Genomic DNA, 13,177 nt, shown 5'->3' on the forward strand with positions numbered 1-13,177 from the left:
CAGTAATTTAGATCTTCTGAGCAGCTCTTTGTCTGTTATGGCGGATGGCAGCAGAGAAGTGCCGTGTCTAAACAATGTTTATCCCACTGGATAGTGGAGGCCATTTCATGTGCTTATTTGAGCAGAGGTCAGCCGCGTCCACCGGGAGTGCATGCGCACTCCACTCGGAGCGTTCCATCCTCTTGGGCGTGTGCGCGCGGTGCTTCTTTAACAGACATTTGTAGAGCTGCGGGCTGGGCGACACCCAACACATTTGCAAGGTTTTATAATCTGCGAGTGGAGCTGGTTTCCTCAAAGGTGTTAGGGACCTTTGGTGATTGAGGAAACAACTCGGTGGGTGTTGTAGCACGCTTGTGGTGCCTTTTCCCTAACACGGAGAGATGTGCACCCTCCTGTCTGTCAGTAAAGTTCCCCATTCGGTGATCCCTGCAGATTCCTCCGAGGCCCCCAGCACTGACTCAGCGGAGGAGTCACTTGCTGGCCCACTACGTTAGGTCTGCCCGCTGGTCAGCCCGCGTTTTTGGGTACAGGTGCCTGCTATGGCCGATCCCCGCTGGTGATCCCCATATGCTTTTCCGCCACGGTCAAGTTTCCCCCCCTGGGTGGACCTGTGCTTTCCCTATCCGCTAACCACCTTCTTATGCGCACTCCCCCTTCTCAGGGTTAGTCCATATGTAATTCCATTTGTTTCCCTATTGGGTGCGGATGGTCTCCACAGCGTCCTCCCTCCTAAGATGGCACGCTTCCCAACGTACTGTCGTATATTCCTAGAATTATCTAGACTCTAGCGACTCCCAAAAAATGTACCTATTCCATAAAGCTTCTTTTGAAGTGGGGATAAGTTAGGGCCAAGGGCACGTTGGAGGACCGCGCCTCTCATGATTTGGGTGCATCACGCCTGCCTGACTGCCCTCTCATGGTGGGTGTTGGTAAGGTGCAGTCATTATGGCGCTTTCAATGGGCTCCCATACGTGGATTTAGAACATCAAATCCACTTACTGTATAGTGCTGGAGTTCCCCCCGAAGGGGAACGTTCGAGGTTACTAAAGTAACCCTTCGTTCCCCGAGGAGGGGACCGGAAGCACTATACTCCGTCGCCATAATGACTGTCCCTTAGCTGTTAAAAGTCTCTTCAGCTTAAAAAGGATAGCGTTTGCTGGCGCCAGGTGTGCTTATATGCTCAGTTAATTGGCGATGCAGCACACCTGCGCAAGCTTGCCCTGCCAATTCATTGCTTTCATTGGCTCGTTCAATACTCTTTCAGACGAGCGGCTTCTGAACCGAATCCTCCCATACGTGGATTTAGAACATCAAATCCACTTATAGTGCTTCCGTTCCCCGAGTAACCTCGAACGTTACCAATTCAATACAGAGTTCGAGGTTTTAGTTGGGTTTAATCTGGGTTGTTTATCTCACTTAGGTCATATGACAGCATCTTCAGCTGGAGTGTTCAACTTGGTCCTGGAGAGCCGTTGTCCTGCAGATTTTACCTTCAACTTGCCTCAACACACCTGCACAGAATTTACTAGAAAGACTGGTAAGACCTTGATTACCTAGCCCAGGTGTGTCTGATTGGGGTTGGAACAAAACTTTGCAGGACACCGGCCCTCCAGGAGAAAGTTTGGGCATCTCTGGTCTAGTAAGAGCTTGATTAGCTAGACCAGGGTTGTCTGACTGTGGTTGATAATACACTTTGCAAGACACTGGTCTTCAAGGACCAGGTTTGGGCATCTCAAGCCTAGTAAGAGCTTGATTAGTTAGCCCAGGTGTGTCTGATTGGGGTTAGAACTAAACTTTTCTGGACACTGGCCTTCCAGGACCAAGTTTGGGCATCTCTGGTCTAGTAAGAGATTAGCTAGGTCAGGGGTGTCTGACTGTGGTTGAAAATAAACTTTGCAAGACACCGGCCCTCCAGGACCGAGTTTGGTCACCCCTGATCTACAGTATAAGGACATGTTTTACTGTATAGTGGCCAACATTCAGTCACACACAGATTCAGGACAAATCCATTCTGCAGAGCTCCAGATAGACAAGACACAAATACAGAAAAAGTTCTGGCCTGACAATCCTGTTTGTCCTGTCAATGTTTAATGTTTCCCTATTTGCCTGTGCTTACTTACATGACTTTGCCTTATATGTGTTGGTCATGTGCTCCTCTTGTTTTTCTCTTGTTACCAGATCCTGATTGTTCTCACCTGTCTCTCATGTGCTTCATTCTCTATATATTGTGCTGTGTGTTTTTTTTCCTCTGCTGGTTTGTTCCATGTGAGATTGTCCTCACTTAATTTGTATCCTAGTCTTGCATTCTTTTCCTAGTTCTCTTGTCTGTATTTTGTTTTGTTTGTAGGTACTACTTCCTTTTGTTTTGCATTTTGTGTTTAATCATTGTCTAGCTTTTGTTCTTGTAACTGTTTTTGTTTCATCTTTCTGTCAGCCCCAGTCTTGTGTTACTTGAGTTTTAGTTGTCTTTTTTACTTTGTTTAATTTATTTTTGTTTAGGGTTCTGGAATTAAAGAAGGATTTTTCTCAGTTCTTTTTGTTCTTTTGCCCAAGTCAGTTTAGTTCCATTTGTAACTAGAATTTATGTTTGATTGTTTTTTCCTTTGGATTATTGTTACTGCCTATTTTGTCTTTTGAGTGTCTTGTAGGGCTCCAGTCATGTCCGGTTCCTGGCCTGACAGTTTGGAGAGTTATTATGCTGCTATAGCTCATGTCTAGCCCTAGTTCTGTCCACTGCTGCTCTTATTCTTCGCTTGCTGTTTTCTCTGGTGCTGTCATACCTTGCCACTGGCTTTTCTGTATGTTCTTGCCTCTATTGTTTCGATCTTGTCACCCCTTGTCTATCAAACTGTGCTTTGTTCTGTCAATGAACACATTGTTCGGTTCCTCACTGCAACTGGATCTTCTTTCCTGCAACTAACCTGATTAAGGCTCTCCAAAAAATAAAAAATAAAAAATAAAAAAATCAGTTTAAAATACACAGCAATTTAAAAATGCTACACATGAAAAATGTTGAATTATTGCTTAAAACAAAAATAACGTTCACATTTGTTATGCTCAAGTCTTTAAAAAAGCAAATATTAAACAAATATTTAAAGAGCATCTTAAAAATGTTTATTTTGCAAGTGTCTTGTAATTTGTTTCTTTTCTAAATCTGGATGTATTTTGGTGTAGAGTATCAAGGATAACAGAAATCTTCTGCAAGAGATAACATTAAATGTAAGAAATAAATATTTTTAAAAAATTTATTTAAAAGGAAATCCTGTCATGAGTTTTCTCAAGTCATGCGTTCCACGTGCTTTTGTTTAACCTTATGATTCTTTGTTCTGTTTTCCCGCCATTTGTTAATGCATCTCTGTTGATCCTGCAACATTAAATAATAGTTTGATAAATATCATGTAGAACTCCATACATCTAACCATAAGCCTAAAATTACCTTAAATGATAGTCTGATTCGCTGGTCAAAATGTTGTTTCAGGATCAACATAGATGTTAATCCAGAAACATGTCCTACTTTGTGGATTCAGGCTGGCGATTTGTTAGTTCTCATTAATTTTACCCTTGTTCACCCCCCTGTTTTGTCATTAGTTAATTATGTCTTGTGTATTTATACTTTCTAGTTAGGGTTGTTCCATTGTTGACATCCTTGTCTTAAATATCTGTTATTTGGACCTGTTTCCCATGAAGTTTGAGCTAAGCAGGGCTGAGCCTAGTCAGTACCTGGAAGGGAGACCACATGGAAAAACTAGGTTGTTGTTGTTGGAAGTGGTGTGAGATAAGCTAGCAGGGGGTGCTCCACCTGTGGTCTGTGTGAGTCCTAATGCCTCAGTATAGTGAAGGGGACACTACTTTTAGTAAGCACCGTCTTTTGGATGAGACGTTAAACCGAGGTCCTGACTCTCTGTGGTCATTAAAGGGCCATGAAACTCTCCTGTTTCAGCAGGGTGTTTTCACACCTCTAGTTTGGAAAAAGTCAGGAAATTGGTGGTGTTTAGCTCTGTTTAGTGTCGGCGGAGGGAAAAGAGGGAAGGATTTGAATAAAAATGTGAGTTTCCATTTGGGCACATGCTGATTTTCATTGAAGAAAAACAAACACACAGGCGCAGGGGAAAAAGACAGTGACTGTGTTTAATGACAGTGAAATGTTTGATACCGCACGTCGTATAAGTGACAAAAACTCTGCATTTCTCTGTAACTCAGATGCACTTGGTAGGTCAGAAAGCCGTGTCCTGTCATAAAATCTGGTGAAAATTCAACACGACGGTCGGTAATAGTTTGCTTTCAGTGTTTACATGTTTTCACTCAGAAAGCAGCATTTACAGCAGATGTTTTAGTCCATAATATTGTAGTGATATTAACGTACTTTAAACTAAGTAACTTTGAATAAGGTCTGTCTTTAAACACTGAAAAAGTACTGCTGACAATATGAACTATAACTTTGCCATTTGAATGAACAAAGAAAGGGCACTGATCTCACACACACTTGCCAAATCTGTAGAGACAGGACTATCAACCCCAACTGGAGCTGCTATTAAAAGGAGACGAGCAGCAATTCTGGATTTTACAATTTCCAGATGCGAAAAGCTCTTGAGTAAAAAAATGTTTGGTACAAATATACTTCTGCCACGTGTCGTGTGCACTGATCCACACGTGAGTCCAGTTGCGCTCTCATAACTGGAAAATGAAAAAAAAAAAACCTTCGTTGCAGCACATTATAAAAGAAACACTGACGACCTATATCTCTAAACAATTCTTCTTCTTTGCCCATTTCTTTTGGCAAAACAATGTGACGTCTCTCTTCCCTCTGAGCACTGCTTCAGGTAAAAACAGTCTTCGAAGCTGTCATGCATATTAATGAAGTTGCACCGCATACACAATAGAGCGTGCTGATTGGTTTAAACCAAGTCTTACTCATGAATTAATGCAGCATACTCAGAGACGTAATAAGGCACTCCCAGGTACAGACGTCCAGTCTACATGCTGGAATACACGCTTAGATCTCATGGATGTGACGCAGCTTCAAACATTCGTTTCAAACCGGAAGTATAAATTTGCTCAAAATAACGCAAACAACCAATTTTCACTTTTTTTTGTGTAATTATGTGTCTTAATAGTGTTTTTAGGAGCATGGGACACATATGAATGTCAACAGCTAAAAAATATCTTTTGATGTTTTGTGACACTTTAAAAATCTTATGGCACTTTTCATAAAGTGTAGGGGTATAACCCCGGTGTCCTAGCCAAATTCCTTTGATTGGGCCTCCCAATCTTCTCCATCCACAGAATTTGCTCTATCACTGTCTCTTCGCTCCATCTATAGCTGGTGTGTGGTGAGTGCACTGGCGCTGTTGTCCTGTGGCTGCTGTCGCATCATCCATGTGGATGCTGCACACTGGTGATGGTGTGCAGAGACCCCCTCATGATTGTGAAGTGCTTTGGGTGTATGACAAAACATGATAAATGCGCTATATAAATACACATTATTACATTACAATTTTATGAATATATTGACAGATGTTTAGATAAAATCAGTTTCCTGTGACAATTTGCAAGCACTCAACCAAAAGTCAAATTGCTTATTATTCACTGTTGACTGTTGCTTTAAAGTGGTAAAAAATATATGAGGAGAAAAAGCACCAAAGCACACTACCCCTGTAGGCTGTAACAGATTTATTATAGAATAAAATTCAAATTGAGCAATAATACTTCGAAGTTGGCCCTCACTGATGATAGGAAACTGTTTTACTCAAACTTTTTAAGAGTTTTGCAACGTTCCACTTCAGACAGCAAGTGATTTCATCTCAATAAGCTGATGTCACACTTCTAGTGTCCTTGTGGTAAGACCTCCTTTTACTGTAATTGCGCTTGTGTGTGTGTGTGCACGTGTGGTGTTTGCATGTCTAATCTATAAACTACTTAAAGGGCATGATATTTCACTCTTTGTGCTATCACTTCCTCTGAATAAAACCAGTAAATTCACAACTCACGAGCATGAGTAAGGGGGGAGAAAGCAGACTATTATAAGACAGGCTTTTTGAAGATAACCCCAAATTAGAAATAATCGAAGCTTGTAGATTGAATTGACTTGATGCTGACTGGACGTGGTTTTTATGAATCTGAACTGAAGCCACTTTGTGGATTCTGTGCAATCGGTCGTTATTTTACCACTGACCTTGCTACTAATTTCTTGTCTTAAAATGAGTGGATGTTGAAGAGTTAATCTTTTTTTTACTCATGTGTTTAGTCATTGCGAGACCCTTTTCATCTATAATGTTTGTGCGCATATATGTATTATTTTTTCAGAGAAATGGAGAGAAAGAAAGAATTTGTTTTGGAACTTATCTACAATAAGACAGGAAACCTTGAATGGAACATTTTGGGGTAGGGGAAAAAGAGATGGAGGAGAGACTGACAGCAAGGCTGCTGCAGTTTAGGGTCTTACAGGTGGAGTCATCCATACCGTTAGTTCAATGGTAGTTTATGTATGACTCATCTGGCATTTCTTTAATGCTGAACTGTTGTCCCCCTCATCTTCAAACCTTTAGAGGGGCCGACTAGCTCACATCTCTCTTCTTCTCTCCCATCTTCAACACAATTTCAAGGTAAGTCTTTAATCTGGCATATTTTTTCTTTTTATTTAAAGGCTATGTCTTTTAACATGTTTGGTAAACTAGCAATTCAGTTAAAATGTATCATGTAGTTTACGTAAGTACATCCTCATGTAGATGTTAAATGCAGGTAACTAGGTCAGCGTGCCCAGATCTGTCTGGGGTTTACTGACAAAATGTTAATCGTTGGACCCCTGATTAAGTTTATTCACTTTTGTGTAGAGATACAAATGGACAAAAAAAAACAAAAAAAAACATTATTAATTATTTACGCATTGTTCATTAAAAAAAAGGAAATGAACCAAAGTAAAGAGAATGAATAAATGTTCATTTTAAAGCAAATAGCCATATAATAAACGAAATATCTATCTATCTATCTATCTATCTATCTATCTATCTATCTATCTATCTATCTATCTATCTATCTATCTATCTATCTATCTATCTATCTATCTATCTATCTATCTTAAACAAATGTAAAATGAGCAATTATTATAACAAGCAAAAGTAACAGTAGTACATACATGTCTACTCTTTACATTCCTGACATTTAAAGTCTTTGCAGGTGTCGTGTCATTCTAATCATTCACACATTTCTTATTGTCCCTTTTAAGATGCTTACACTGCTCTGTATTGTCCTGCTCACATCACATGTCCTTTCTGCCGACCAATCGTTGAAGTGCAACGAAAGAACCGAGTATGCTGAGAATCAGCAGTGCTGCAAAAAATGTAAACCAGGTAAATTAAATCAGATTCCACATCACTGTGAACTGACTCAACTCTGCTTGTGTTTGGCTTATTTTAAATAACTTAACAAGATCTAAGCTCAGTTAAGATTACTCATGAAGTTACTTTAACTGGGGTTAAATGCAGACAAGTTTAATCAAATGTTTCTGAAACTTAAACATGAATGATAAAGGAGGAAATTCTCAAATATGATAAGCAATCTTATTTTTCAAAATTTTTTAATGAAAAGTATTGACTCTTTGTGCAGACTAAAACAAGACAGTTTTAAAATGTTTCATAATTTCAGCATATCAAAACGAATTACCTTATGTAAGAATATTTCATGGCTCTGTTTTATGGTTTGATGACATTTACTTAGGTCTTCAAATGACACATCAAGTTTCTCGTATGAGGATGACTTGTTCTCTGAACTCATCCTGGTAAACTCTCAAACCAGTCAGCGATGAATGCCACAACCATAAATGTTATCAGTTAGTTCGATAAGCAGCAGTCTCAAGCATCTCATCATATTTATGCAGTGGTGAAAAGAGTACTGAAAAATCCTGCTTAAGTAAAAGTACCATTACTTGTCTAACAATGTAGTGCAAGTAGAATAAATGTATCTGCTGTGAATACTACTCAAAGTATGAGTAAAAAGTAGCCCTTTCAAAAGTACTCAAGAGTAGTGAGTGTTATGCTGTGAAATTGCCCAGCAGACACACAATGTCATAAGACATTAATATTTTGTAGATTTAGTACGTGATGTCAGGTGGCCAAAATTCAATGTCTAGCCAGTGTCGAAGGACAACGTTGTCTGATAACAACGTCAAATGGTGTTGATATTTGGTTGATTTTTGATTGTGTTAGAAAGTGACCAAAAATCAACATCAATCCAACACCTTAAACCAACGTCACATTGATGTCAAATACTAACATTTATTCATCAGGTGTGGCAAACAAAATTCAACGTCTGATAGACTTCATAGTGGTTATGTCCACACAACGTCAAGCTATAACATTATTAGATGTTGATATTTGATTCATTTTAGGTTGGACGCTGGACATTGAATTCAGCCAGATGTTGGGTTCTGACGTCAACCCGATTTTCATTTCCAAACAAAATGCAACGTCCTCTCGACGTTGGAGTATAACGTCATATAATGTCAATGTTGAAGTCTTGTGCCTGCTGGGTGTTTAAGGCCATTTCACTTTTCATGCAGTAAACATCCATCATTTTTGCATGTTAACAGTCTCTGGGTCATTGCATGTAAAGATTTTGAACATCTTCTTGGACACTTTTAATGCTTCCAAACAGTTTGGTGCAAATATAAAGCACCCATGTCTTGAGGTAGTTCATATGGTGCGATTTACCTACTGTGTGCGATCTTATTGGACTAATTTTCTAATCCACATACAGGAATAAACGAAAAATAAATAGTACTGATACAGCACTAAAGATGTACTGAAGGAAAAGTAAAAGTACAAATTTTTAAAACTACTTTGTAAATAACAATTCTTGAGAAAAGCTGCTCAATTACAGTAGTTTGAGTATTTGTAATTTGTTACTTTACACCTCTCTATTTATGCTTCTCCCCTGTTGTGTGTGTTTTTACAGGACAGTTCATGGATGAGAAATGTGGAACAAGCTCACGAGATACCCAGTGCAAGCCGTGCGGAAATGGCTTCTTTACAAATGAATATAATATTAAATATAAATATTGCTCTCCTTGCACAAAATGCACCAAAGAACGTACGTACCCTCCATTTCTTGATGATGACTGGTGTTCTTACAGTGATACATTTAGAAATGTTCTTAATCTTCTGATGAATCAGTATGAAAAGTCATGAACTAGAAACACCAAACTTGACAGTAAACAAGACGGGTGCTTCCCCTTTAGCAGATCTTGGTGGGTTTTTAGTACGAAGGGACTGTAGGTGGGGGTCTGAGAATCTTTTGTAACAAACATGACATGGGACATCAAATACTAAAAATACATGTGTAGCTCTGGAAAAAAAGGGTACCTGAGGGGTGGAATTTATTATTTTGAATGGAAGAAATCGTATGAGATGTTTTGATATGCAAATGAGCTGATAAATATCTTCAATCTGACAACTGAATAAGAATTACACTGTAAAACATCCTGCTTGTCTTAAATTAATAAGCTAAATCAAACTAACATTACGAGTCTATTGAACTTATATTATGTTAAGCTGACTTAACACCTTAAATAACTTATTAAATTAAGTTAGAGCATAATTAACTTAGTTTAAAAGTTACAATGACCTAAAAACATATGCTGTGAGGACTAATTGATATTTTTGATATTTTCACAGTGTAGAAGCGTAATATTTGTCAGAAGTAAAAAATGAACAACAAAATAAAAGCATTTAGATGTACTGATTATTTTCACTCCCCACTAAACCACCAGACCAGCATTAATCTCCATTGACCAGAGGTAGGCCAGCTGCATAGATAAGTCAAACCATTATCCTGTCCTGGTGATAAGCAGTACTGATCCTCAATTTGGTGTGAGTGATTCTGAGTATCCTGTGCTAAGAATACTTTAGCTCATATTATAGGTTACATGTGCAGTCCAAACAGTCTCGTGATAAACATAGATCAGCAGAAATCAAAAGTAAATATCTTGAGCTGGTGTTAGAATCTAATTGTGAGTCAGCAAAAAAAAAAAGTTTACTGCTTTATTACCGTTTTGGTGAAATGACTGTGCTTACACATGTCACAGGGACTTTTATGTAATAGGGTTTGCTTTGTTCTGAGCCCAACAAATTTCTGTTGTTTAAGTCTGTTTACTTCAGACTTTAAACATTGGATTTAAAGAAATGTAAATATACATTTCTTATTTCACTTTTTAGCTACTTTCTGAATAAAATAAACACATAAAATCATCAATAAAATCATCACACACCGACACGTGCTATAGGTGAATTTAATAAGCTAAATTGGCCATAGTGTATGAATGTGAATAGAAAAGTGAATGAGAGTTTTCTGTGGCTGGAAGGGCATCCACTGCGAAAAACATATGCTGGATAAGTTGGTGGTTCATTCCGCTGTGGTGACCCCAGATCAATAATGGGACTACGCAAAAAAGAAAATGAATGAAAGGGTTTTTCTTATGTGAAATTAATTATTATTATTATTATTATTATTATGTTTTGACATTTTAACTGTTTTGCTCCTTATAACTTTTTTTACTATTATGTTTTTTTTTTTTTTTCAGATATGAGGTATAAGAGGACCTGTACGACAACAGGTGATGCTGAGTGTACATGTGAGGATGGTTATAAATGCAGTAGCAACAAATGCGAGAGATGTGATATAGTCCTGAAAACTACTCCTCCTACTAAAATACCACCGGTCACCAATGGTGAGATTCTTAACACTGAACCGTTAAAGCCTCACTGAGGCTTTAGAAGTAAATACAAGGCACTGTACTGTAAAAAAAAAAAAGCCATCCTGGTAGCCTTAGGTTTTTAAGCTGAATCAAATTAACCTTGTGCGTCCATTGAACTTATATTATATTAAACTGACTTTAAACAGTCAGTTTGTGTAACTTAGAAAATGGTAAAACATGATTAAGTTAATCAGAATAATTATTAAATTGATTATATCATATTTTTACAGTGTAGGAGTCAAAGGTAAAAAATTTTTGAATTTCAATTTAACTTACTTTGTCCTTTGGAAAACAAGTGTATTCTGCAAAAAAAAAAAAAAAAAAAAAAAAAAATATATATATATATATATATATATATATATATATATATATATATATATATATATATATATATATATATATATATATTAATATATGACAATATGATAAGGTTACTGGTCAAAATTTTTGGGGACAGTTTGATTTTTAAAATGCGTTAAAGTAAGCTTCTCCTGCTTACCAATGTTGCATTTATTTAATAAAAAATACTGTACAAATTGTAAAATAGTGAAATGTTATTGCACTATGAAATAACTGCTGAAAAATAGTTTATCATTTAATTTAAGAATTTATTCCAGTGATTTTAAAGATGAATTTTTTACTTTATTACTTCAGTCATCAGAATCACATGATCGTTCAGAATGGACTCTATTATTATTATTATTATTATTAATATTATTATTATTATTTTTATTTTTATTATTATTATTATTATTATTAATGGTAATAGTAATAGAAGGAATAATGACTATAGTAATAATTTTATTTGAAACTACATACAATAAGTTTTAATACATTTTTATAAATATTTAACAATTTTTTATATTTAATAAATGCCGCCCTGACAAGCAGAATTATTTTCTTAATATTTATTTATTTTTTTATTTTTATTTTTTGTAATTAACCCCAAACTTTTGACTGGTAGTGTATATGATGATTTTTTTTTTTTTTTTTCTGGGGCTTAAGCGTGCATTTTATTATTCTGTAATAGCTGTGTATGAGTCCCTTAGTTGTTCTCAAGATAAAAAGATGGACCTCAAGTTTTACAGTCTGAAAGGTTCAAATACACAAAAAGGATGAAAAACAAGAGTGCGTGGGAACTTAAAAAACACCAGACAGTTTAAATGTTCAGAATAAACAAGGGTTTAATACCATCAGTATTAAGAATTATGAGTATGTTAACTTGTGAACTAAATTCAACAAATGTTTTCTCATGGACTATTGTACACTGAAAAAAATATTCAAAGATGATTCCTTGGTTTTACAATTTTTTTTAAGTTAAGTGGTTGTAAACAAGTTAAGTGGGCAGAATTTAATCAAATAAATTAAGTTCAACATTTCTACATTTAATTTGTTTGTTTAAATTCAACACATATTTTAAATATTAATATATTGCTCAAATTACTCCATATGAGACCACTTAAGCACTGGCTACACGATCGAATCCCAAGACTCGCATGACACGCAGGTACACACTGGGTGACTGTCACTGCACTGTCGCCACGCCCTCAGCCCTTGGAATGACCCCACATTCCTACAGGCCGTAGTGCCTCTAGAACAGGGGTCCAGACATATTATCGTTCGAATAATGCTTCCGGCACGGTCTTGGGGGTCCATGTGTTGCGGGCCTATGGAGAGAAACCCAGTTGTATTGGTATATCAATTGCTCAGAGCTGTTGGCAGTGTTTCTTGCTCTCCGACCTTTTTTTTTTTTACCAGTGGCTGGAGCGATAACTGAGGCGGTAGCTTATATCAACCGTATGAGGGGTATCCGCTCTCACCACATGTCTCAGCTTGCTCGCCGTCTGCTCCTCTGAAGTGATACACGACTGAAATTGCTGCGCGCCATTCATATTCTGGGTGAGCTCTACCGTGTACCACACACTCTCCACCCTGAGTCTGTTCAGCTGATATGGGCGCGATTCGGGAAAGCTCAGATCGATCTGTTTGCTTCCTCCGAGAATGCTCATTGCCAGGGTTTTTTTTTTCCCTGACCGAGGGCTCTCAGCACTGATGCACTGGCCCACAGCTGGCCTTGGGGCATGCGCAAATATGCGTTTTCCCAGTGAGTCCCGTGTCTTCGCTCACAGCTAAACATCTTTTTCATATGTTTACTCTCCCTTCTCAGCGTGAGTCCATATGCCCTCTTGCCACCAGGTCTCCCAACCTGAGCAGCAGGTGCCTCCATGGCATCCTCTCTATCGGTACTGCACGTTTTCCCAATGTATTATCATATTAAAAAATTCATCGAAATTTACAACTTCCGAAAAATTGATCTAAATCTATAAAACTTCTGCTGAAGTGGGATAAGTAAGTGCCAGGTAAGGTCCAATCATTGTGGCGTTTATATACATTTCCCCATTGGAAGTTTCCACATAGCATTGAAGTACC

The 13,177-nt window shown here is 37.6% G+C and overlaps 1 protein-coding gene across 4 annotated transcripts in view; it reads left to right on the forward strand.

Annotated features, from left to right (window-relative positions):
- LOC141378197 (uncharacterized) overlaps positions 1-13,177 on the forward strand; it is a 30,214-nt gene that overhangs the window by 11,726 nt on the left and 5,311 nt on the right. Inside the window, exons 1-6 of one of the 4 annotated variants that reach the window (XM_087286833.1) lie at positions 5,608-5,837; positions 6,304-6,444; positions 6,546-6,602; positions 7,223-7,346; positions 8,950-9,084; positions 10,574-10,720. In XM_087286833.1, coding sequence (XP_087142959.1) covers positions 6,367-6,444; positions 6,546-6,602; positions 7,223-7,346; positions 8,950-9,084; positions 10,574-10,720 — 541 coding nt within the window. In that variant the 5' untranslated portion in view covers positions 5,608-5,837; positions 6,304-6,366. Of the gene's footprint in view, positions 1-5,607; positions 5,838-5,978; positions 6,445-6,545; positions 6,603-7,222; positions 7,347-8,949; positions 9,085-10,573; positions 10,721-13,177 lie in introns of those variants that run through there. The other 3 variants (XM_087286835.1, XM_087286834.1, XM_087286832.1) reach the window with 3 other exon arrangements.

The sequence above is a fragment of the Danio rerio genome, chromosome 16, assembly GCF_052040795.2.
Source record: "Danio rerio strain M-AB ecotype USA chromosome 16, GRCz13ab, whole genome shotgun sequence".
Taxonomy (NCBI): Eukaryota; Metazoa; Chordata; class Actinopteri; order Cypriniformes; family Danionidae; genus Danio; species Danio rerio.